General features: G+C 56.3%; 2 protein-coding genes across 3 annotated transcripts; one reads left to right on the top strand and one right to left on the bottom strand.

Moving 5' to 3' along the window:
- Positions 1–1117: 1117 nt before the first annotated feature.
- BRSK1 (BR serine/threonine kinase 1) lies at positions 1118–18169 on the top strand. Of its 2 annotated transcripts, XM_032388761.1 has the most exons (19): positions 1118–1625; positions 3227–3321; positions 3418–3503; positions 5348–5488; positions 8228–8344; positions 8425–8458; positions 8542–8610; positions 10914–11060; positions 11428–11459; positions 11770–11940; positions 12444–12541; positions 12766–12925; positions 13148–13208; positions 13655–14024; positions 14427–14475; positions 14572–14695; positions 15312–15510; positions 16672–16761; positions 17515–18169. In XM_032388761.1, exons 1-19 carry the CDS (start codon positions 1490–1492, stop codon positions 17670–17672), a joined length of 2337 nt encoding a protein of 778 aa, XP_032244652.1. In that variant the 5' UTR covers positions 1118–1489; the 3' UTR covers positions 17673–18169. The 2 variants fall into 2 exon arrangements, with proteins under 2 accessions (XP_032244652.1, XP_032244653.1); XM_032388762.1 differs by lacking the exon at positions 1118–1625 and having other exon boundaries at positions 3230–3321; positions 3418–3507.
- A 38-nt stretch (positions 18170–18207) lies between these two features.
- TMEM150B (transmembrane protein 150B) lies at positions 18208–24820 on the bottom strand. The gene is made up of 8 exons (XM_032388843.1): positions 24719–24820; positions 24287–24332; positions 23883–23958; positions 23602–23661; positions 23457–23524; positions 23104–23231; positions 21131–21314; positions 18208–18484 (listed from the first exon to the last, which is right to left on the bottom strand). The coding sequence occupies exons 3-8, from the start codon at positions 23948–23950 to the stop codon at positions 18288–18290; spliced, it is 705 nt and encodes a 234-aa protein (XP_032244734.1). The 5' UTR covers positions 23951–23958; positions 24287–24332; positions 24719–24820; the 3' UTR covers positions 18208–18287.

Below are 24820 nucleotides of genomic sequence, written 5' to 3'. Positions count from 1 at the left end.
TGAGGGAGGGGGTTCTGGAAGTTTCTCTGTAGGAGCATTGAGGATCCTAAATGAAGGTGTGGGACCAAGATGATCTGAGAAAGTGCACCATGGGCTGTGGGTGGATATGAATTCCCCTGATGCTAGTGGGACAAAGAGGCTTGGAGGCCTGGGGAAGCAGGTTTGAGTCTTGGTTTGGCAACTCCCAAATTCTTTCCCTTGCTCTGCTTGTCACCCTCTTTCTCTGTCCCCATGTTCCCCAGCTTGTGCCCTGCACCTGTATGTACACCACTGTTCTCTTAAGGTCCCCCCTCACCATAGCTCACTCTCTCTGCATCTCTCTTTCTCTCTCCCTCCACCTGTCTGTTCTTCCTGCCCCCATCTCTTTCCATCTCTCTCCCATTTTTCTCTCTGACCCTCCGTCCTTCTGTCTGTCCTTCTTGTCCCTGTGCCTCACTTACCTCCACATCGTTCCCTCCCTGTCCCTGTCTGTTCTTCCCCGTTTCTCTCCCCCACCTCCCTGTCTCTTTCCCCTCACCTGTGTCTCTCCCCCTTGCCTTCTCTCCCCTTCCCCTTCACATCTGTGTTTCTGTACATCTCTCTCCATCTTTCTGGCTGCCTCTTTCCCTCTTTTCCCTCCTCTCTGGCTCTCCGCGTCCGACTCTCTCCAGCTGGGGCCCTTCCTACGACTCTATCCCATCTCCCTGTCTCTGTGTCTCCTGCTCTTCATCCCGTTCTGTTCTCCTGTCTCTGCCCACCTCTGCCCGACTCCCTGCCGCCAGCGCGGTCTCTGGTTGTCTCCATCTCTCTAGCCAGCTGCGCTTGTCCCCGTCTCTATGTCAGACTTCCTCTCCCTTTGTGTAGCTCCATCTCGGTCCCCGTCTCTTTGCTCCGCATCTCTCTCCCTCGCCATCCCTCCATCCTCTCTCCTCCTGCATCCCTCCATCCCTCCGTGCACCCTCCCACCTCCTCTCCATCCCTCCGGCGCCCAGGCCCGCCCCCTGCCCCCGCTCCCCCTCCCCCCTCCGAAAGGGTTAACTTTGGGGAAGGGCCCGGAGTCCCCGGATGGTGATGTCAGCGTGCCGGAGAGAAAGGACGAGGTGGCGGGGGGAGGCGGAGAGGAGGAGGAGGCGGAGGAGAGAGGGCGCGTGGGGGGGCGGGGGGGACCTCGGCCTGCAGCATCCGCCGGCCCGCACCTCAGACCCCCCCGACGGGGGGAGGCGCAGGAAGGGGGGGGCCGGCCAGAGACGGGCTGGGGAGGGGGGGCCGCGCAGCCCCCCCGGGCCATGCTGACTCCCGGGGCCTGACCCCCCCGGGCCAGCCCCCCCTCCCCTAGCTCCGCGGCCCGCCGACTGGGGGGGCCCAGCCCAGCCCCCTGGGGACCCCCGGAGAGGTGGGGGGCAGCCGGGGGGGCCGGGACGGAGCTGTCGCCGGCCCCCACCGGAGGGACGGGGCGACCTGCCGCAGGGGGGGCGGCCGGGGGGCCGGTCGGACCGGGACCAAGGGCACCATGTCGTCCGGGGCCAAGGAGGGGGGCGGGGGCTCCCCCGCCTACCACCTCCCGCACCCACACCCACACCCACCCCAGCACGCCCAATATGTGGGCCCCTATCGGCTGGAGAAGACGCTGGGCAAAGGACAGACAGGTGAGTCAGGGGAGGGGACACCTGGGGTAGGGGCAGGAGAGCTGGGGGGCAGAGGGCGGGACTCATGGGTATTCAAAGGGCAGGGGCTGATTGCCCAGACCCTGGGGTCCCTCACAGAGAAGGGACTTGGGGTCCAGTGTGCTGGGTCCCCAGGATGGAGGGGGCTGGGGGTTTGGACTCCTGGGGGGAGGTGCTGAGGCCCAAAGGCTCCCACCTCACGGGGGCAGAAGTTGGAGGGGCTCCAGGGCCTCGGTGGGGAAGGGAGGCCGGCCTGCAGCAGCGGATCAGCCGGCACTGGGAGCTGAGGTCCTTGCTGCAGTATGCCGCGGGATGGGGGTGCACCCTGGGCAGCCGCTTCCCTCTGCACTGCTCTCTGGCTGAGGAGGGCCTCAGGCTCTCCTGGCAGGCTGTCCGGGTGACCAGCAGTGAGGCTAGGGTGATGGGGTCTGCAGCATTCTCCCCCTTCTCCAGCATGCAGGCTCAGTATGGGGAACAGGAACGGAAGGTGGAAAGGTGGATCTGAGAGTCAAATCTCCCAGGAGTGGTTGTGGAATCAGGGGTCATCCTTTGGCTGTTGCTAAACCCTGGCTCCAGCCGTGGCCTCTTTCCTGCCAGGTGGAGGGTGGGTGGGTGTGAAGCAGGATCTGCACACCCGTGTCCTAGGCAGGAGGTCCAGGGGTGGGCCCAGGATCTCTTGTGAAGCTGAGGGCATGAGGGAAGGGAAGAGGCTCAGACCTCAAGATCCTAGTGGTAGGAGTGTGAAGGTGTCACTGACCTGAATTCCTGAGTTATGGGGGAGGAAGGGACCATGGGGCCTGGACGCCTGGGTCTGAGGGAGGAGGGGCTGGGGGCCGTACTCCAGGCTCTGTGGCTTTGGGGCTTACCCTTGGGAAGTGGGCATACTCTTGGGGTTTGCATGCTCCCAACTACAGCTGCTATTAAAAGCAGATCAAGAAGGGGATTAAAAGGTCAGGGTTTAGGAGGAGGCGGACAGGGATGGTCCGGGAGGGGGGCAAACGTGAAAGTATATTCCTTGGGAGACATGGAGTCTCCAGAAGATTGAAGGGCAGAGAATTCAAGGAAGCGATGGGTTGAAAGAGAGAGAGGTTGAAGGTGGCAGTCGGGGAGACAACATGATGGAGACAGGGTGAGGAAAGATTCTGTGGAGAGATGGACTTGAAGGGTCACACCAGAAAGACAGAGAATCCGGGTGAGAACCAGGGGTGCCTGTGGAGGTGATGGCAGGTGGAGGGATGGACAATCAGAAGGGACAGAACAGGGGCGTCTGCCTGGCTCAGTCAGTAGAGCACACGACTCTTGGTCTTGGGGTTGTGAGTTCGAGCCCCACGTGGGTGTAGGGGGGGAAAAAATAAAGAAGGGACAGAACAGAATGTCCATGTCTACGGGCAACAGGAAGAAGAGAGTGTTTCGTGGGAATGGTAGCTGTCAGAGCCCTCAGCTCGGGTCAGGGTGATTCAGGCCACTGTCAAACAGCCAGCAGGGAAAGGAGGAGGAAAGTGGGGAGTAAGGGGGATGTAGGAGCCAGAGGCTGGGAGAGTGCTCTGGGAGCACACCCCACATTTTCAGTCCTGCTTCCTCAGGGCTGGTTAAACTCGGGGTCCACTGCATCACTGGCCAGAAGGTTGCCATCAAGATCGTGAACCGGGAGAAGCTGTCTGAGTCGGTGCTGATGAAGGTGTGTGTGCACTGGGGCAGGGTGTCCCTTTGGGGCTGGGGGGGGACGAGGGAGGCCATGCTGACCTCCATTCCTGTGTCTCCCACTGACCCCCAGGTGGAGCGGGAGATCGCCATCCTGAAGCTCATTGAACACCCACACGTCCTCAAGCTGCACGATGTCTACGAGAACAAGAAATATTTGTAGGTATTTATAGACACCCAGCCCCCCATGCACCCCCACCCCAAGTTCCTAGGGTGGGACCTTTCTGGAAACAAGGCCTGGAGGGGCCTGGAGAAACTTAAGCTCTCCTGGCTGGAGCCACTGAAGGGCCAGTCAGTCCCTTCGCTCCTGCACAGAACACCCTCCCACACACACATACACGCACACATAATCCTCCTTGTTCCCACACTGACTGGCCTGACCTGGCCTGACACTAAGGGCCAAATGTGCCCTAGCAACAGGACAGCCAAGTGTCAGCCATCCTGGTGGGGGACAGAGGTCCATCCTGGCCCTTCTTCCCCAGCCCCAGGCCCACGCACTGCTGCACTGCAGGGAACACTCTCTACTAGATAATCCAGATGTCCTCAACTGGACCCAACTTGCTAAGGGCAGCTCCCCACCCTGCTCCTCTTTGCTGAGGCAATGGGGGCTTAGCAAAGCCTGAGGCTCAGTGAATCCTGCTTCTTCCTAAACCTACCCCCAACCTCTTGGAGCATTGCAGGCCCCCCTCCTCCTCCCACATAACTCTGGGTGCTATGATGGACACCCCAACAATGGCCTTCTATAGGAGTTCCCAGTCTGTATCTCAAAGTTGATTACCCCCCAGGAAGATGGGAGTGGAGTCCAGCTGCCCAGGGTACAGACAATAGGCCTTTGTCTGGACTCTGGTGACCCAAGGGACAGCTGGGCTGGGCAGTGGGTGAGGGGACAGACCCCTGCCCCCACCCCCGGATGAACTGACTCCAGGACCCATCAGATGCTGGGGAGGGTTTCCCCAGGCAGTAAGAGGCCCGGTCCCAGGTGCTCATGGGAATTGTAGTCCTCAGGCTTCCCCAGGTGTGGCGGCAGGGAGGGGCTTTGTCACCATCTGGTGGAGCTATCACTCCCACTCCTCCACCTAGGTAGGCATAGGGGGTGGCCCATGGGAGTTTGGGCTTCACAGAGAACTATCAGCTTTCCAAGAGCTCATAGAAATTGCGCTTTTGTTCCTAGGGGCTGATGGGAATCAGAGTTTTAGCCTCCTGGGGCCTGATGGGATTTGGAGTCTTAAGGATCCAGGTGGCTGATGGGAATTAGGAGTCTGTGTCCCAGAGGCTTATGGGAGTTGGGCATTTTAAACCTCTCAGGAGCTGATGGGACTTGTAGTTTTTTATCTCATGGTTGTTGACTTAGATTGGTGCACACTGCGATTGTTATTGCCAGGAATTAATGAGAATTTGAGTTTCTTCATCCCTGAGGCTTACAGGAATGAGAGGCTTGGCTTTCCAGAAGCTAATGGGAGTAGGGGAGGAGGAGGTGTCTTTATTTCTCAGGGTCCTGTGAGAATTGAGGTGTTTCTCTCCTCCAGGTGCTAACGGAGTTGTCTTATCTCCTGAAATAACTAGGAGTCAAAGTATTGATACTCTAAAGTTGCCGTGGGAGTCTCTGCTGCCCAGAGCTGAGAGGAATTGAGTTTTGGGTTCCCAGAGGCTGATGGGAATTGGAGTCTCTTTTGCTCCGGGACTCATGGGAATTGGAGTCTCCTCCTCCTCCCAGGGACTCATGGGAATTGGAGTCTCCTCCTCCTCCCAGGGACTCATGGGAATTGGAGTCTCCTCCTCCTCCCAGGGACTCATGGGAATTGGAGTCTTCTCCTCCTCCCAGGGACTCGTGGGCATTGGGAGTCTCCTCCTCCCAGGGACCCGTAGGAATTGGGATTCTCTGCTTCCAGCGACCAGTGGGATTGAGGTCTTGTGCGGGGGTCCAGGGGATTTTGAAAGAGAGACCAGGCTCTTTGGTCCTCCACATGCCCCTTCCAGCCCTCTGCCCCCTCCACGTCCCCCAGGTACCTGGTTCTGGAGCACGTCTCTGGAGGTGAGCTGTTTGACTACCTAGTAAAGAAGGGGAGACTGACGCCCAAGGAGGCCCGGAAGTTCTTCCGCCAGATAGTATCGGCGCTGGACTTCTGCCATAGCTACTCCATCTGGTGAGGGGGCAGCTGGAGGGGAGGCCGGGATGAGCACTGCCCACAAGGCTCACTGGAAGCCAGTGTGGTGCAGCCCCAAAATAAATCTTTATTCCTTTTTAAAAATTGAGATAAAACTCACGTCTCATAAAATTCACCCTTTTAAAGTATACAATTCAGCAGTTTTTAGTACATCCAGTGTTGCGCATCGCTGCTATGTAATTGTAGAACATTTTCCTCACCCCCGAAATCATCACCTCGTACCCATGAAGAAAGCAGTCACCCCTCCAGCCCCCCTGCCCCCAGCCTCTGACGACCACCAATCTCCTTTCCGTCCCCATGGATTTGCCCATTCTGAACATTTCATATAAATGGAATCATACTATATGTGGTCTTCTCTGTCTGGCTTCTTTCACTCAGCAAAATGTTTTCAGGGTTCATCCATGTTGTAGCATGTGTCGGTATTTCCTTCCTTTTCGTGGCTGAATAATACTCCATTGTGTGGCTGCGCCGTATCTCGTCTATCCATTCCCCAGTTGATGGACACTTTAGTTGTTTCTCCTTTTTGGCTCTCGTAAATAATATGGACATGGGAACAATCAAGTACAAGTTTTGGTGTGTACCTGTGTTTTCGATTCTCGGGTATATCCCTGGGGGTGGAATTGTCAGGTCATGTGGGAACTCTGCTTAGCCTTCTGAGGAAGCGCCAGACCATTTTCCAAAGCAGCCGTACCCTTCACCATCCCCGCCAGCAGTCCACAAGGGTTCCAATCTCTGTGCATCCTTGCCAACACTTGTTATCGTTTGACTTTTTGATTATAGCCATCCTAGTGGGTATGAAGTGGCATCTCATTATTGTGGTTTTGATTTGCATTTCCCTGATGACTAATGACGTAGAACATCTTTTCGTGTGCTTATTGGCCGTTTGTTTATCTTCCTTGGAAAAATGTCTGTTCAGATCCTTTGCCCATTTTTTTACTGAGTTGTCTTTTTATTATTGAGTTGTAAGAGTTCTTTATTCTAGGAACAAGAGATAGCTCTAGGAATAACCCCTAAGAGTTCTTTTTTAAAATATTTTATTTATTTATTTGTCAGAGAGAGCACAAGTAGGCGCAGAGGCAGGAAGAGGGAGAAGCAGGCTCCCCGCTGAGCAAGGATCCCAACGGGTCGCTCGATTCCAGGACCCTGGGATCATGACCTGAGCCGAAGGCAGATGCTTAACCAACTGAGCCTCCCAGGCATTTCCTAAGAGTTCTTTATTCTAAGAACAAATCTTTTATTAACTGTATATTTTTCAAGTATTTTCTTCCAGTCTGTGACATACTTTTGAGTTTTAATTGTTTTTTAATTTTTTTAAAGTTTTTTATTTAAGTAATCTCTACACCCAACATGGAGCTCGAACTTATGACCCTGAGATCAAGAGTCACAGACTCGGGGCACCTGGGTGGCTGAATTGGTTAAGTGTCTGACTTTGGCTCAGGTCATGATCTTGGGGCGCTGGAATGGAGCCCCGCATGGGGCTCTGCGCCCAGCGGGGAGTCTGCTTGTTCCTGTACCCCTCCCTCCACTCGTGCTATTTCTCTCTCTCTCTAATAAATAAAATTTCTAAAAGGGGGGGAAGAGTTGCATGCTCTCCTGACTGAGCTAGCCAGGCTCCCCACTTTTTTTTATAGCAATGTCTTGTGAAAAGCAAGTTTTAAATTTTGATAAATTCAAGTTTATATCTTCTTTTTTTTTTTTTTTTAACAATTTATGCCTTTTCTGCCCTATCTATAAATCTTTGCCCAGCTCAAGGTCCCTAAGGCTTCCTCCTACATTTTCTTCTGGAAATTATATAGTTTTAGCTCTTGCATTTTGGCCTGGGATACATTTCAAATTAATTTTTGTCTGTGATGGGAGGCAAGGGTTGAGGTTCATTTTTTTGTTTTGTTTTGTTTTGTTTTTTGTTTTCTGGCATGTGAATGTCCATATGAAAAGATTGTCCTTTCCTCACTGAATGGCCTTCAGCTCGTCTTTCAGCCTCATTTGCTTGCGCCCCTTCCCTCTCTGGGATGGGGATTGGAGCTGGGGTGGGTGTCAGGGTGGAGGGGCTCCAAGGTGGGGATAAAGCTTGGTGATGGAAAGAAAGGCAACCCATTTAAATTGTCAACACCTCCCGATTGACACGACCCAGTCAAAACCCTGACATTACAAGCCCTGGCCTCTAGGGGGCAATAGTCAACATATTTAACAACAAGTGTGACCCAGTTACTGACCACTTCCAACAGGAACTGTAGAATCCTCAGGCCCCACCTCCCCCCAGACATCAACCCTTAAAACTTGAGGAGTTTTGCTCCAGGGGAGAGGGCTGGTGTCTCCAGGGAGGGACCAGTGACTAGCTTGGGGTGACCATATTCTTATTATTCAGTATGGAAGTATTTCAATATTTCAGTAGCTCAACATTAGCCCTCTTACTTCCTTGGTACATATTCAAATATTTGTGGGTAAAATGATACACTGTCTGGGGCCTCCTACGAAATAATCCAGCGGAGGAAGGAAAGAGTATGTATGGGTAGAGATGAAGGAAGACTTGCCCTGCGTTGATAAAGGTGAGGCTGGGGGGTGGGTACTTGGGGCTTCCTTATATTCTTCTCACTACTTGGGAGCATGTTTGAAATTGTCCATAATAGTTTCCAGAAGTGCCCGCCTCTGAGAGATAGCAAACGGGGCCTCAGCCTCCAGGAGGAGGGCAGAGGCCTGAGCCCCACCTGCCTGTCTCAGCCACAGAGACCTGAAGCCCGAGAACCTGCTTTTGGATGAGAAAAACAACATCCGCATCGCAGACTTTGGCATGGCGTCCCTGCAGGTGGGGGACAGCCTCCTGGAGACCAGCTGTGGGTGAGTGGGGGCCTGGCCTCCGTAGTCCCGGGGAGGGGGCGAGAAGCCCACCAGAGGCTCACACCGCCTCTCTCCCGCAGGTCCCCCCACTATGCGTGTCCGGAGGTGATTAAGGTGAGTGAGCAGGTGGAGAGGAGGGAGGAGTGGGGGGAGCATGGTGGAGAGACCCTGTCATGGCTGGGCCTTCTCCTTTCCAGGGGGAGAAGTATGACGGCCGCCGGGCAGATATGTGGAGCTGTGGAGTCATTCTCTTTGCCCTGCTTGTGGTAAGGGGCCCCTCACCTCTCCTGCCCCATTTTCTAGAACAGTCCTGCCTGGTGGGAGCACAGAACATTAAGTTCCATCTTTCCCTCAGGGGTTGTCTTCCAAATATTTAACTGGTATCAGGAAGGTGGGAAGTATGAACCAACAGACCAAGATCCTGGAGCACCCTCCCCCCTGCCCCTACCTCTGTGCCCAGAGCTAACCATTGAGTCACAGCACTGTGAGCTAGTCCAGGGTGTCCCAGAAAGGGACGGGGCAGCCGGGAGCCCTTGGGCGGCTTGGGACAGTGGCTGTTCTAGGGTGTTTGTTGCAATATGGTAATAACGAGTATAATCAGACCAGGCCTGTCAGCCCGGCTCTTCCCCCAGGGCCTTTGCACCTGCTCTTCTCTGCCTAGAACGCTCTTCCATCCCTACCAGTCCCGTTGCTCATCTAGTTCACACCTAGACTTCTCTTCGCTCCCACTTCTCCCCCCACCCCTCACGAGGTCAGACCTTCTGGGGCGAGGCTCTGTCCTTCCTGGTGACTATCAGAGTTGCCATTGTGCGTTGAGTTGTGCGGTTTCTCCTTCCCTTCTAAATCATCAGCTCCCAGAAGTCAGGGCTTTTGTCTTTGTGTGTTTTATTCTGTTGGGTCACCATCGTGACCCGAGTTGGCATGTAGTCAGTCCTCCTTAACAGTGGCACGAATAAATTGGTGGTTTACTCTGTGCCAGGCACTGTTCCAAGCACATTACCTCATGCACTTCTCTTAAAAACCCTAGAGACTAAAAGTGACTGGCCCACAGGCACACTTCTGGACAGTGGCAGGGCTGGGATCAGTGTTTGGTCTCATCACCACTAGCCTATGTGACACGGAGGGGACTGAGGCTGAACGGGTGCGCCTGGGGCTCGCAGCTCCCCCAGGGAAGATTGACCGAGAGAGACAGCGAGAGAGGGAACACAAGCAGGGGGAGTGGGAGAGGGAGAAGCAGGCTTCCCGCCAAGCAGGGAGCCCAATGCGGGGCTCGATCCCAGGACCCTGGGACCATGACCTGAGCCGAAGGCAGTCGCTTAACCACTGAGCCACCCAAGCGCCCCTGTTGGTGATTTTAAATCGTCCCGCCGCAGAGTGCCGTTGTGCGTTCCTAAGGACGGGAAGGTTGTTTTGTCTGTCACAGAGAAAATACCTGTGTTAGATAAGCTTCTTTCCAGCCTGAGTTCGAATGCTGCTGGCCACGTGTTCAATGTCAACAAATTGTCTGTCTTAGTCTGGTCTCCTACAACAAAGGTAGATGGGGCGGCGTGAACTTACTTCTCACTGTTCTGGAGGCTGGGAAGTGTAGAATCCAGGTGCCAGGCTGACAACAAACACTCGGCCACATTGAATGAGACAGACAAGTGGAAGTCACATCCAGGCTTCCTGGCCCTAGACCAGCATTGCGGGGTGCCCCTTTCCTCCTCTCCCCTACACCCTGCATCCTCTGTCCAGAGGCCTCTGACACCAGGGGCAACACCTGGAAAAGCCCTCAGAGACTCATGCTGTCACCCCTGCAAGTCTTTGTCCAGCATCATCTCCTCCAAGACCCCTTCCCCGACTCCCTTGCTAGACCCGGCTCCCCTCTCTCGCTACCTGCTCGCTCTGCTCGTGTTTCCTCATCACACGGACTCCCACCTGTCTCATTCCATGTGTCCCTTTGTTGTTCGCTTGCCCTCCCACTACTCATCCAACAGCCACTGCTTATTAATCCGTGTGTGCCAGGCACTGTTCTGGACAAAGCTCCGTGGGGCCAGGAACCTGCTGTCCCCTGCTCCATCCCTCGCGGCCAGATCAGAACCTGGGACATAGCAGGGTGTCTGCATCATGACATGGCTGCTAAAGTTCATTCATTCACTGGGGTCTCGCAATCTAGGGTGTGAGCTGTAGGAGGGCGAGGGCTTGTTTTGTCTGTTATGAGAGCCCTGACCCAAAACGGATGCTCACCTTTTGTTGAACGAACGCGTGAGGATTACCCCTCCTGAAACTGGTCTGGGGAGAAACCTGTTTTTAAGATGCAGCCTCAAGCTGCAACCCCAGCCTCTTAAGCCCTGGAGCCTGACTTGTCTGTTGCCAAATCCTTGCTCTGGCCACTTACCAGCTCAGAGGCCTTGGGCAAATTGCTGGACAGCTCCATGCCTCAGTTTCCCCCATGTAAAGTGGGATAATAATAGTCCCCTGCCTCCCAGTGCTTGTGGCAAGGACTAAATGTGCTGATTTGTCAAGTGCTTAGGCTCTCGCCTGGAACATCCTAAGCTCTATGTAAGGGGTCCTGTTATTTCTCACTCAGGGGGCTCTGCCCTTTGATGATGACAATCTCCGTCAGCTGCTGGAGAAGGTGAAACGGGGCGTCTTCCATATGCCCCACTTCATCCCTCCAGACTGCCAGAGCCTCCTGAGAGGGATGATCGAAGTGGAGCCTGAGAAAAGGCTCAGTGTGAGTTGGGGGGGGCGGTGGGTCATGAGGACAGAATCCCTAGAGGGGGTGCATGAGGCTGGATTTCCAGGACCTGCCTGTCAGTCCCCGGGGTCGCTGAATGAGCTCCAAACTGGGGAAGACCCCTACAGCGGGGGGGGGGGGGGTGCCACTGTGCATGCGGGCCATGTCCCAGGCCTGTCCCAGGCCTGTCCCCTGTAGTTGCGGGTCGAGGCGCTCAGTCGCCACTAGGGGAAGACCTAAGCTGTCATCCTGCCCCTGGTGGAGAGGAGGGGACACTGTTAGGGACCCCCAACGCCACCTCATCAACTTTCCTTGCGGCCTACTGTGTTCATAGGACCTCATTTCTGCTTCTCTCCTCCCTCAGCTGGAGCAAATTCAGAAACATCCCTGGTACCTGTGAGTATGGGACAGCTGAGCACCTGGGTCCCTGGGGGAGAAAGGGAGGGGGCCCAAACATCAAGGGTCCCCGGCAGGAGAACCAGCTAGAGGGTGGGATACCAGGGTTCCTCAATGAGGAGGGGCTAGGGACTCAGATTTCTGGGTCCTAGGGGAAGAGGACACAGGTGGAGCAGGGGCTGGGAGCCGGGACTCCTGGGTTCCCAAGAGAGGAGCAGGTTGGGGCCCAGGACACCTGCGTCTCAGGTGGAGAGGGCTCGAATCCTGGACGCCCGGCCCGGTCCCCTGTAACGTTTCTCCCCCTCCCCAGGGGCGGGAAACACGAGCCGGACCCTTGCCTGGAGCCAGCCCCAGGCCGCCGGGTGGCCATGCGGAGCCTGCCATCGAACGGAGAGCTGGACCCCGACGTCCTGGAGAGCATGGCCTCGCTGGGCTGCTTCAGGGACCGCGAGCGGCTGCACCGCGAGCTGCGCAGCGAGGAGTAAGGCCCCCTGCCCCAACGCGCACCAGCGGTCCACGTCCCACGAGCCGCCGCAGGGCCCCAGCCAGCCAGCAGAGGGCGCGCCCAGGCCCCGCGCACGCGCAGACTCCCTGGGGCGTGGCGCCCAGGTCGCTGGATGGGGCGTGGCTTAAAGTTCCCACGTGGAGCTGTCCCCGGAGGGACCACGAGGGGGCGGTAGGACCGGCGGAAAAAAGACAAGATGCTGCAGAGTATCGCCAGGCGCTGAGACAGACTTAGTGCCCCACGCAGTGCTTACAAGTAGTAAGTGCTCAGTTATTAGGTGTTACTACGGCTAAGTAAGGGTCAGATGTACGCCGACACAAAAAAGCTAGCCATGTTGATGCCTAGGAAGATGGACCCATGGACAGAGGTATGGGTGTGCCAAGTCCCCGAGAGCCACAGCTGCAGGGAGGGGGTGAGACCTCTGGAGCCCGACCCCTGACCCCAATCCCCTCCTACCCCCTCCCTTCCCTTGCCATCAGGGAGAACCAAGAAAAGATGATCTACTATCTGCTTTTGGATCGGAAGGAGCGGTATCCCAGCTGTGAGGACCAGGACCTGCCTCCCCGGAATGACGTCGGTGAGAAGGCAGGGCTGGGGGTCCAGACCCCGGACTCCGAAGGGAGGAAGGGGCTGCAAGCCCGTAGCTTCTGTGTTTAGACGCGCCCCCCCCCCCCCGCCCCGACTTGCTCCGTGGCCTTGTCAAAAGTCTGCACTCCGGGCCTCCGTTCCCCCACGGGCACCAGTGCCACGCACGGCTGCGCGAAGCCGGCTTCTGATGGGGCTGAAACTCTCCGCCCTCAGACCCCCCTCGGAAACGTGTGGATTCCCCCATGCTGAGCCGTCACGGGAAGCGGCGGCCAGAGCGGAAGTCCATGGAAGTTCTGAGCATCACGGATGCTGGGGGCGGCGGCTCCCCCGTGCCCACCCGACGCGCCCTGGAGATGGCCCAGCACAGTCAGAGGTGGGAGCCGCCGCCCCTCCCGCGGACCCACAGTGTGGGTGGGGAGGGGGTTCGGGGTTCTAGCCCCAGCTCCACCGCAGTGGCCCCTCTCCGGGCCTCAAGTCCTCATCGCAAAGGCGTGTGGAAGGGAGAGGACATCTGCGCCTTGCGAAACCCACACACCTGATTAAAAATCATCATCATCATCATCATCATCATCATCATCGTCTCTCCTGGAAACAGATCCCGCAGTGTCAGTGGAGCCTCCACCGGTCTGTCCTCCAGCCCTCTCAGCAGCCCAAGGGTAAGCCCCAAGTCATTCGGAAGGGGTAAGGGGGTGAAGACGCTGGAGCCGAGATTGAGCAGCAGGAACTACAACTCCCATGAAGTCTTGAGGCATTGCCTCTCTGTCCCTAAAGGGCCCCCAGCCCTAAGGCCGCATAAGTATTTTAGTACATTGGGCATTTCCACCTCTGATAGGATTGGGGTTTTAGTGTGTTTCAAGGGTTCGTTTAGGCGCGGAACAAAAGCTAATTGAGCGCCTACTGTGTACCAGTCACTGTGCTACAGCAGTGAACATGATAGAAAAAGTCTCTGTCCCCCTAACGATGTGGGTTGGGAGGGGGAAATCACTGGACTACAAGTTCCAGCATGCATCGGGACCCACCTCCGTGAGTATGTGCGAATGGGGTTCCTAGAGGCTCCTGGGAGTTGTAGTTCGCCATCTCACCCTTCTCCACTCTTCCGCAGAGTCCTGTCTTTTCCTTCTCACCTGAGCCCGGGGCCGGAGATGAGGCTCGGGGCGGGGGCTCCCCGACTTCCAAAACGCAGACGCTGCCTTCTCGAGGCCCCAGGGGTGGGGGCGCCGGGGAGCAGCCCCCACCCCCCAGTGCCCGTTCCACGCCCCTGCCTGGTCCCCCAGGCTCCCCGCGCTCCTCTGGGGGTACCCCCTTGCATTCGCCCCTGCACACGCCCCGGGCCAGTCCCACTGGGACGCCGGGAACGACGCCACCCCCAAGCCCCGGCGGTGGAGTCGGGGGAGCCGCCTGGAGGAGTCGTCTCAACTCCATCCGCAACAGCTTCCTGGGCTCCCCTCGCTTTCACCGGCGCAAGATGCAGGGTACAGGGTCCCTGAGGGTGCAGGGACTGGGGGCCCGGATTCCCACCTCCTGAGAGAAGATGGGGCTGGGAGTAGAAATTCAGGTGTTGGAGAGAGGGGGTGTGGCTTCCAGCGCTGGAGGAGGAGCCTCTGTGAAGGACACCTCCCTTCAGTGCCCTGGCTCATCTTCCCATTGGCTCATGGCGAGCAAGTTCCACCCTCAGAGGACATGGCCTAACAGGGGTTGGCTAGCATCCCCAGAAGGACTACCGAGCAGCATGCCATTTGGGGTTTAGTTACTGGGAGGTGCATGGGCACCGGGATCTGGAACCTCTGGTTGGAGGGGACTGCTGGCCCGCGTGCTGGACCCCAGGATGATGGGCAAGTGTTGACCATACTCTCCCCTCCCTCCCCGCCCCCCAGTCCCCACTGCCGAGGAGATGTCCAGTTTGACGCCAGAGTCCTCTCCAGAGTGAGTCTGACAGGGAAGGGAAGTGAGAGGATGGGGGAAGGGTTTATTCCCTGAGCCCCGTCCTGACTCACCTTCTAACCATCCCTTTTCACTCAGGTTGGCAAAACGCTCCTGGTTTGGGAACTTCATCTCCTTGGACAAAGAAGAACAAATATTCCTTGTGCTAAAGGACAAACCTCTCAGCAGCATCAAAGCGGACATCGTCCATGCCTTCCTGTCGGTGAGGGGCCTGGGTCTTACTGTGTCCTGGCCAGCACAGGACTACAAGTCCCAGCAGCCCCTGGGGTCCACTGCCTTCGCGCTGGCCTGACTGCCTCCTGAGGCTCATGGGTTCTGTAGTTTTCCGTTCAGAGTTGGGTTGGGTCACTGTAGGGGCGGGAGGTGGAGAGGTTTACTGTACCCCGGGGCCTGGAGGTGGTGCAACTCCCTAGAGTATTGGTGAGCTGCCATTCCCCCATCACCAGGTCTGAGATTAGCAGATGGAACCACTTTTTCCACTGGGCCCTCTGGTTCTTGCTCTAGGAGCTAGTGGGACTTACAGGTTTTGAGACAGATATGGTAATGCCTGTGGAGGCAGAGAAGTTTGTATCATGTGATTCTGGAGCCTGGGGCTGACGCCTAGATGTGAAAGTCCCTGTTATCAGCCATTCCTCTGATACCGTTTAGAGTTGGACACGAAAACTACAAGTCCCAGCAGGCAGTGGGAACTCCCCCCGGCTTTTCTGTTATTCTTTCCCCCCTGGTGGCTGATGGAAGTTGTAGTTCCTTGGGCAAAGGTAGTCGTGGTTCTCCATTCCCTGGAATCACCCCCTCCTTTCGTCCCCCGCCTGTCTCAGATCCCCAGCCTGAGTCACAGTGTGCTGTCACAGACCAGCTTCAGGGCCGAGTACAAGGCCAGTGGCGGCCCCTCCGTCTTCCAGAAGCCCGTCCGATTCCAGGTGGACATCAGCTCCTCAGAGGGTCCAGAGCCTTCCCCACGACGGGACAGCAGTGGTGGTGGTGGCATCTACTCCGTCACCTTTACGCTCATCTCCGGTAAGCGTCCCTTGGCTAGAGACTGCCTCCACCCTGGTGTGTGGGATGCGCAAGACAGCTGAGCTGGGACAGTGGCCCCCTCATTCAGACCCTCACATTCTGTCCTTCCCCCTTTTCTCAGTGACATTTCATGGACTTTTTTTTTTTTAAGATTTTATTTATTTGAGAGAGAGACAGGGCACAAGTCAGGTGGAGGGACAGAGGGAGAAGCAGACTCCCCGCTGAGCAGGGAGCCTCATGCGGGGCTCGATCCCAGGACCGAGATCATGACCTGAGCTGAAGGCAGACGCTTAGCGGACTGAGCCACCCAGGCGCCCCTTCATGGACATTTATGATGTTCCAAGCGCTTCACATGCACTATTTCACTGAAGCTTCCCAGCAGCCTTTGAGGTATTAGTGCTCACCCACTTGACAGAGGAGAAAACAGAGTCCTGTTGAGGTAAATGGACCTGACAGAGCTGGGCTCAGCCCAGCCCTGCTGACACTGAAGGGCAAAGACGTGGCTCGCCGCAGTCCAGTGTCTTGCTGCGCCCAGAGCAGACATCACCGGTCCATCGCGGCACTTCTTCCTGCGGAGCGCAGCTGCAGCCTCAGAAACTGCAGGCCGCCATGACCCATCAAGAGTTGGCACCAGAGATGAAAACCCAGAAACGTCTTGCTTCCGATTCGGCTTGCTTCCCGGGCCCTGATGAGAAGAGTCTGAATAACAAGAGATGCTTCTGTGTGCTACCCTTGTTAGCGGTCTTATTGAGTCACAGTTGGGAGATGAGCTTGCTCCCAGACTTTCCTGCCAGTGTTACATCACTAAAATGAATTACAGTGCATTTCTGTTCCCCTTCCCTTAAAGATTAATACGCAGGACTTACTCGATTTTAAGATTTTTTTTTCACTTCCAGTTCATTTTTCTTATATTTCTGGCTCTTCACGGCCTCAGCTAGAAACTAACAAGTAACACAACCTATTTAAATAGAAAGCCACACCCATTATTATTTTAACTCCAATCTTTCTTAGCCCCATTTGCAAATGGTGGGTTTATGCCTGGCCCCAACACAGGGCAGCAAGTTGAGACCAAGAGGAGGAGAGTCCTTTGCTGGGTTCCACAGGGTGGGGGGGCCTTCCTGTCCCTGTCCCCAAGTCAGTCCATCTCCGTATCCCCTCCAGGTCCCAGCCGTCGGTTCAAGCGAGTTGTGGAGACCATCCAGGCACAGCTGCTGAGCACTCACGACCAGCCCTCCGTGCAGGCCCTGGCAGGTGGGAGGCAGGGGCCGAGGCCATGTGTCCCTCCTTTATCCCATGGGCTGGAGGGGAGACCGCCTGCTGAGCAAGTGCCCCAGGGCTTTGGTTTGTGGGCGAGGATCACAAGTTCTCAGAGAGGCTGGGGTCTAAGCTCCATCCAGGGAACAGGGCCATCCCAACCTGAGAAGGCCTCCTGGCTAGGGAGGGCACCTCCAGGGATCCCTCAGAGGTTGACTAGTCTCTGTGTCGCGGTCGTGGAACTTGCTAACAGAAGTTTGGGAACGGTGTTCTGGAGACCATCCGGGTTTGTTCAGATCCCCCAAACAACCCCCTGTGGGCTCCCCTGTGCCCTGTTGCTGAGGAGCGTTTCCCCTAACAACCAGGAGAGCAGAAGGCAAGGGGACCTCTGGCTGTGATCTGGGGACTCGAATGGGACCTGCTGCTGTGACAAGCTGTCCCTTAGTGGATAGCATCATAGCCAGAGTCCGTGAGAAAGCCCCCTGGAGTCGGGCCTCTGGGTCTCACTGGGACTAAGTTGGCCCAGTTTCCTAAGCCACAGGGGCCGGAGGGGCCCAGGATGCATGACCTGCTTGCTGTCCATGACCTTGGCAGGTCTGGTTGCAGATGGGTGTCCTCCTGGCAGCCATCCCCCCAGGCTTCCGGCCCCGCAGTGGGGGCCCTTAGCCTCACCATGATGTCGCTGGAACGTGTTCCTTGGGGTTCGGCAGCCTTGAGGTTCCTGAGGCCACACTGCTTCCTTCTCCACAGATGAGAAGAACGGGGCCCAGACCCGGCCTGCTGGCACCTCACCCAGAAGCCTGCAGCCCCCACCCGGCCGCCCAGACCCAGAGCTGACCAGCTCTCCCCGCCGAGGCCCCGCAAAGGACAAGAAGCTCCTGGCCACCAACGGGACCCCTCTGCCCTGACCCCAGGGGGCCGGGGAAGGAGGGGAGCCCCCTCCACCCCCCTTCCCTGCCCCCCAACTGTGAATCTGTAAATAGGGCCCAAGGAGTATGTAGGGAGGGGAGAGATACAACAAACCCGGCCTTGCCCTACAGGGATGGGGCTCAGGGGGCCGTGCCCAATGGGGGGTGGTTCTAGGGGGGGCCGAGGGCGGGGGAGCTGTTTCTATTTTATTTATTGATTAATTTATTATTTTATTTATTGATCAATCTCTCTGCGGGGTGGGGTGGGGGAGGGACGGGGGCTGGTTGGGGTGGCTTAGCAGATCCGGACGGAGAGGGCCATCTGTCCTTGTGTCCCCAACTCCTCCTTCCTGGGCCCCCCCTTCCCCGGTTCTCCCCCTTCCTCTCACAACCTTCTGTACGGATTTGCTCTCCAGAAGGAATTCTGGTTTCGCGTGACCCTGCCTGCGTCCGTGTCTCTGATTCCGCCGGCGGCAAAAAAAAAAAAAAAAAAAAAATTAATAATAATAATAATAAATAGCCTTGAGCAGGGATGGCTGGCTGGCCTTGGCCTCTCACTTCCTGGATGGCCCTGACAACAGCACCAGGGCCAGACCACACCGCCCGGACTGCCGTTCACAGGGGGATCTGCAGGGAGATGGGGGAGGCCGGCGGGGGGCTGAGGCTGGGGCCCGGCTGGAGACATAGGGTGCAGCCATCCAGGCAGGAAAAATCCACAGCAAACAGGCCGAAGAGCGTGAACAGCAGTGTGGCGATGGCCCACTCGCATGCAGCAGAGGCCGAGCGCAGCGGCCAGGCATGGAGGATGACCACTGCACCCCGGGGTCAAGGGCCACACCAAGCAGGAAGGATCCGGGAGCCCAGCTGGGTCACCGGGGCCAGGTGGCCGCTCGCGCCGCACTCGGCCCGCCCAGGCCGGAATGGCCTCCGCGGCTCCCAGACACTCGCAGGGATGCCTTCCTCCCCGTCTAAGGCTGTTTCCCAAATGTTCCCCTTGCATGTTCCTCCTGCTCACACTGCATTTCCAACATCCCAGAACAAGGTTCTCACCTTGCCCTCGGCCTCCCCGACCCCGTCAAGGCCCCACCATCACCATCTCCCACTTGCCCGCCAACTGCTTCTTCCCTCAAATATGCAGGGCTTCCTAAAGACACCCCCAAGCCGGGCGCCAGCCTCAGGCTGTGTTGGCAACTTTCATCCCCCACCCATGGCCCACAGGCCCCTCCCGCTCACCCCCTAAAATATCTTCCTCCTCCTGGTGACAACTCTGCCACCCACTCACGTGCCTAGCGGACCCTGGGCACTCACCCTCACCCCCTCCCTCTCCTCATCCTCATGGCCAGCTGCTCACCCTAAGGCTTATCCTGCTGGCCTGGCCCATCTCCTTCTGGTCTTGCGTCTCGCTCCTGGTCTGCCGTGTCTTCCTTTCTTCCTTCCTTGCTTCCTTCCCTCCTTCCTTCCTTCCTTCCTTCCTCACCCAATGTGGGGTTTGAACTCACAACCCCAAGATCACTGCAACAACCTTCCTGCTTCTCCGCCAAGCTAGCCCCTACTCACTCCTAGATCAGTTTAGACATTATTTCATTCATTCAGGGATTTTTAGATAGCAGATACGGGCCGACATCACCGCAGATCCCATGAATCCTAGAGCAAAGGAGAGGTGAGAGCACTCACACACAAGGTGGTTACCGCCAGAACTGGCCTTGTTCCTCCCCTGCTCATAAGCTTCCCATGGCTCCCTATTGCCCCCAGGAAGAAACTCAAGCCTTTAAAGCCTCACCTTAGCACTGAAAATCCTCATCTCAGGCCCTTCCAGTGGCCTTATCTCCAAGCTGGTTTTTCCACCCTCAGCATGCACCTGTGGTGTGTCCCCAACCTCCCAAAGCAGGTGAAAAGCAGCTAGTTCTGCAAGACCAGCTCAGAATCTGCCAGTTCTCAGACCCATCCTTGCAGAACCCCAGCCCCTATCACACTCTGCTGGCCATCTTTATGGTCCATTTCCTGGCCCCAGGGCCAAGGGATGTTTGAGCGCCACAGAATAAGGACCTTGCAGCCAAACTGATTATCAGCCCAGTTGGGATTCTAAAAGGGCCCAGCACGGGGCGCCTGGGTGGCTCAGTCAGTTAAGCAACCGACTCTTGGTTTCGGCTCGGGTCATGATCTCGGGGTCCTGGGATGGAGCCCCGCATCGGGCTCCACACTAGCACAGAGTCTGCTTGTCCCTCTCCCTCTGCTCTTCCTCCTGCTCTCTCTCAAACAAATAAATAAAATGTTCAAAAAATTTAAAAAGTAGTAATAAAATACAAGGGGCCAGCTGGATCTTATCACCAGCAGGGCCTCTGCAGAGGAGAGATGCTTGTACAGCCAGAGTAGCTAAAGGCTTGGGTGAGGGGCCAGCCCTTCCCGCCTCTTCAGTGGGATTCAGTTTGCTGCGCTGGGAAATACGACTGCCCGTTCCATTTGCTGAGATAATCCCAAATAAGCAGATGTCCCTCAGGCAGCCAGCACAGGACCTCAGTTGGTTTCCTGGTAGGCTCTTCTGAACACCAGCAGCCTTCTGGCCTCCCCTGCATTCTCCCCAAGGAGGAGATCGGTCCCTAAGGCTGAGTTTGCAGCCTCTTTCCTCTCAGGGCACTTTATCAGTAATGACCATTACTATGATCAAAACAACTCCATTTTACAGATATGGAAACTGGACCACAGTGATTTGAGTCACCCGGAGGCGTGCCGGGCTGGCGGAAAGCATCTGGGCTCGGGTGACTCAGAACTGGGCTGGGTAGAGTCTCCAGCCGGTGGTGGGCATGCTGGTGAATGGTTAACAACCAGCTCCGATTTGCAACATCGGCCAATTTCTGTGTTGTGAACACTCCCACCGAGGCCCGCGGGATAATATGACAGCACCAAACATGGAGCTGGGAAGAGATAGGGACTGCCCTCGAGAGCCTTGTACAAGCTGCCTGCCTCCACCATGAGCTCCACCGTTGGGCTTCATGACGGGCCTTGGCCAAGAGACTCCCCCTCTCTGAGCCTCAGTTTCCAGTCTTCGCCAACATGATGCCCGGCACAGGGCAGGGACCCCAAACAGGCTGCTCTTGCTGGCTTGCCATCATCCCAGGATCTGCTGGTGGCTCACTGTGCTGGGCACCGAGCTAAGCACCTCACATGTATTACTCCCTTCATTCCTTACAACTCCGGGGGCAGCCCTGTTATTATCCACATTTGAGAGCTGAAGGAGCTGAGACACTGAGAAGTTCAGCCAGTGGAGTTTCTCCCCCGGCTAGGACGTGGGGGAGGTGGGATTCGACCCAGGCTGCCTGACCCCTGGGTTGACACTTTCTATGACGCTCTAATCCTGAGGAGACTGAGGCCAAGAAAGGACAGGGCACCGCACATTGCATGGAGCCGACCCACCCCAGTGAAGAACCCCCAACGCCTGCCACCAACCCCAGTAAGGATATTGGCCACCATGAGGATGGTGCAGAGGCTGCAGAGGCCCAGGCGCAGCGGGCCGATCCAGGGGGCCCCAGGCTGGGGCAGGCTCCTCATCCTCCAGAAGAGAAAAAGCTGCAGCCAGAAGTAGAGGTTGCCCACGAATAAGGCGAAGAAGGCCCCTATCAGGTGCGTGGGCAGCTGGTTCTTTTGCTGGGAGGAAAAGGGACAAGAGTTGCGAGGAAGATAGATACACGGTGGGGGGGGGGGGGCGAGGCGCGAGGGCTGTGGTGGGGGGAGGGGTCTTTGACCCACCCAAGAGACTGCTCACTGCTGCGGCCTCACTCCCTAATACAGGGCCTGGCACATCGTAGATGCTCGGGAAATAATAGTAATAAATCTTTCATTCTCAACCGGGGAGGGGGAGGGCTGATATTGCCACCCAGGGGGTAAAAATTGGTTTTTGGAGGGCGAAAAGTTCTCATTTATTTATTTATTTTTAAGATTCTATTTATATATTTGACAGAGAGTGAATGACAGAGCACAAGTAGGGGGAGCGGCAGGAAGAGGGAGAGGGAGAAGCAGGGAGCCTGATGCGGGACTTGATTCCAGGATCCCGGGATCATGACCTGAGCCAAAAGCAGACGCTTAACCAACTGAACCACCCAGACACCCCAAGAGTGAAAAGTTCTTAAAGATTACAATGGTTTGTGCTTTGCAGATACATAATATATGTTATTTAATATTTTTTAAATATTAAAAGTTTAATGAGGGGAAGCAATGACCGGCGGGAAATGTCTTTAAAAGGCTCCTTAGGGGAGCAATATAATAATTTTAAGCAGTGGGGCACCTGGGTGGCTCAGTCGTTAAGCGTCTGCCTTTGGCTCAGCTCATGATCTCAGGGTCCTGGGATCAAGCCCTCCATTGGGCTCTCTGCTCAGCAGGGAGTCTGCTTCTCCCTGTACCCCTCCCCCCTCCTCATAATCTCTCTCACGCTCTCTCTCTCTCTCTCAAATAAATAAATAAAAATCGGGCGCCTGGGTGGCTCAGTTGGTTAAGCGACTGCCTTCGGCTCAGGTCATGATCCTCGAGTCCCGGAATCGAGTCCCACATCGGGCTCCCTGCTCAGCGGGGGGTCTGCTTCTCCCTCTGACCCTCTTCCCTCTCGTGCTCTGTCTCTCATTCTCTCTCTCAAATAAATAAATAAAATCTTTTTAAAAATAAATAAATAAATAAATAAAAATCTTTTAAAAACTTTTTTTTTTTTTTTAAAGAAGTTAAAGTTGAGGAGCACAGGAATAAATGAATAAGTGATGGGGAATTTTCTTAACACGTGGGAGGCAGCCTCTTATCCCATGGTACTTTCACAGGAGAGGTTTGGAGTCAGAGACATTACAGTAAAATTAAATAACAATATAAAATAATCAATAGGCTTTCTCCAATCGATTGTCCTTTTGTTCTACAAGTATCTACTGAACTTCAAGGCGAAGAATGTGAGTTCTAGAGTCTATGAATCTGGGTTCATTTCTGACCGCCACGAACCAGTTGATTAAAACAAAACAAAACAAAAAAAACCCTCTGTCGGATTTGACCAAAAAGAGTCTAGCTAGAGCTCTTGTGGAGATGGATGAAAACCGACACAGTGTAAAGCCTAGCGCCCCGCACGGAGTGAACGCTCCCTCGAAGAATGAGTGGCTCTGAGTAATTTCACTATTAAAAGCAAAAGGGGCAAGGGACGGCAGTAAATTACCCCCAATCTTCTAGGGTTCAGTGAAATAATTATACCAAGAGCCTCCCACGCGGGACTCCATTCAAACAGCGGAGGAGCTCACTTCCCTCCCCTGTCCGAGGACCCCAAGAGAAATACAAGTCCCAGAAGGCCGTGCGCGGAAGAGCCCCCACAACGAGAAGCCAGCAGCCCTGGGGGATGCTGGGAGCTGTAGTCGGGGACTCGGGCTGGTCGGACAGCCTGGCTGGGCTCCACGAGCGGATACCGTCTCACCTGGAAATTGCCCACCACGGAGGTGCCCAGGGCACACAGAAGCCCCGTCCACAGGATCAGCCGGTTAAACCATTTTCCGACTCCCCAGTCCCGGAGCTGGTGGTAACGGATAATGCAGATCCAGGCGGCTGGGAGGAGAGGGAAGTGGGCGGGCAAGCCGGGCCCAGATTCCTGGGGAGGGGGTGCGGAGAGACTGGGCGTCTAGGGGTGGGGGCCTAACCTCCACATCTGGGGGAGGGGTGGGGGCTTGGACTCCTGGGGCGGGGGCCGGGGCCGGGGCTGGGCGGGGCGCCCTTGGCTGGGGGTCGGGGTGGGGGGGTCTCTCCCTGAACAGAAAGGCTGAGAATATTTACCCATAGCAGCTCCCATGTTCAGCAGCTGGCTGAAGATGCAGCTCTGAGGGGGGTAAGATCCACAGAGGCTGGGGAAGATGAAGGATCATCCTGCGGCTCCTCGGAGCCTCGGAACCCCCCCCCCCCCCCCCAACGCCATAACTACCTGATATAGGGGAAACCTTCGGTGAGGTTCACAGACCTGTTGGTCACGGCAAGGGCAAAACTGAAGTATAGAGACATCAAAGTGGTTTTTAACGACACCTTTTCCTTCTGTTACCCACAGAAACAAGGACTTCTAACTCCCTCCCCTTCAGACCCCGGAGCCCAGGCCCCCAGCCCCTTGCTCCCTCAGACCCAGGAGTCCAGACCCCCCAGCCCTCCTCCCTCAGACCCGGGAGTCCAGACCCCAGCCCCTCCCAGGGGTCTCCTGCCTCTAACACTCACACGGTCCAGACTCCAGCAATAGCCCAAAGGGCCAGGAAGGCAGGCAGCAGGGATAGGTAACCCCACATGCCGGGCTCTGCAGGGGAAGAGGAGGGACCACGAACCTTTCTCTCTCTCTCTCAGGTGAGGAACCTGCCCTAAGGGTCCAGGTGCATCAGAAGGTGGCCTCCGGCCTCTGAGCCCCTCAGGCTCTGAGGCCCGCATTGGCTCCCAGGGCAGAAACAGTGGGTGAGGGTCTGGTGTGATGAGGCCAGCTCTCAGCCTGGGGCACTTTCCCTCTTGTAACAGCTGTCTTTCCATCCTGACCTCCCAGTTTTTCCAGGCTGTCCTCCCTCAACCCAGCTTCCGAGCCTCTCCCAGCCAGCCCTCCACTGCCAGCCTCTGGGCTTCCCCGGAGTGCTCACCTGTCCGAACTTTCTCCCTCTTGCTCTCCCAGTCCTGGGCCTGGGGCTGTGGGAGAGGTTGGAAAAGGAGGGGCGACGTGGGGTAGGGCTCGGGCGGTGTCGTGGCAGAGCCAAAGTCCAAGCTGCAGAGCAGTCTGACCGTCTGACCCTCTGACCCGCCGCTTTCTTCGGGACCTCACCCCCAAACCGCCACTTCCCCACTCAGAACCTAGCAGGCAGCCCCTTCGTTAGCTTCAAGGGGCCCCCAACTTCCTTCCTTCAGCTTTATAAGTTCAACATCCAAGACCCCTTCTCCTTACCAGGACCCAGATTCTGAGCCTCTAGCTCTCTCTACCCTTCCTCCCTTGGGAACCCAGCAGTCCAGACCCCCAGTCCCTTCTAGAATTCCTGCATTGGTTTCTAGCCCCTTGGCTCCAGCTTCCTAGCTCTTACCTCCTCTGGGGCCCCAGAAGCCAGGCCCACAGGTCAGACTCCTCTCTGGGTGCAGTTTCTGTCCTTAGGCTGCTGGGTATGGGGCTGTGGTGACCTGCCTCC

The sequence above is a fragment of the Phoca vitulina genome, unplaced genomic scaffold (assembly GCF_004348235.1).
Source record: "Phoca vitulina isolate PV1807 unplaced genomic scaffold, GSC_HSeal_1.0 scaffold52, whole genome shotgun sequence".
Classification (NCBI taxonomy): Eukaryota; Metazoa; Chordata; class Mammalia; order Carnivora; family Phocidae; genus Phoca; species Phoca vitulina.
Note: the sequence above shows the minus strand (reverse complement) of the source record. Positions and strands in the feature narration are given on the sequence as shown.

What these genes read in the sequence shown, in the direction of transcription:
- BRSK1 (XM_032388761.1), top strand. Translation starts at nt 1,490, where the DNA reads ATGTCGTCCGGGGCCAAGGAGGGGGGCGGGGGCTCCCCCGCCTACCAC. An exon ending in TTCTCTTTGCCCTGCTTGTG is followed by an intron (nt 8,611 to 10,913) that starts GTAAGGGGCCCC and finishes TTTCTCACTCAG; the next exon opens with GGGGCTCTGCCCTTTGATGA. An exon ending in CTCCGTGCAGGCCCTGGCAG is followed by an intron (nt 16,762 to 17,514) that starts GTGGGAGGCAGG and finishes CCTTCTCCACAG; the next exon opens with ATGAGAAGAACGGGGCCCAG.
- TMEM150B (XM_032388843.1), bottom strand. Translation starts at nt 23,950, where the DNA reads ATGTGGGGTTACCTATCCCTGCTGCCTGCCTTCCTGGCCCTTTGGGCT. An exon ending in GAAGGTTTCCCCTATATCAG is followed by an intron (nt 23,525 to 23,601) that starts GTAGTTATGGCG and finishes CATCTTCCCCAG; the next exon opens with CCTCTGTGGATCTTACCCCC. An exon ending in CACCATCCTCATGGTGGCCA is followed by an intron (nt 18,485 to 21,130) that starts ATATCCTTACTG and finishes CCCGGGGTGCAG; the next exon opens with TGGTCATCCTCCATGCCTGG.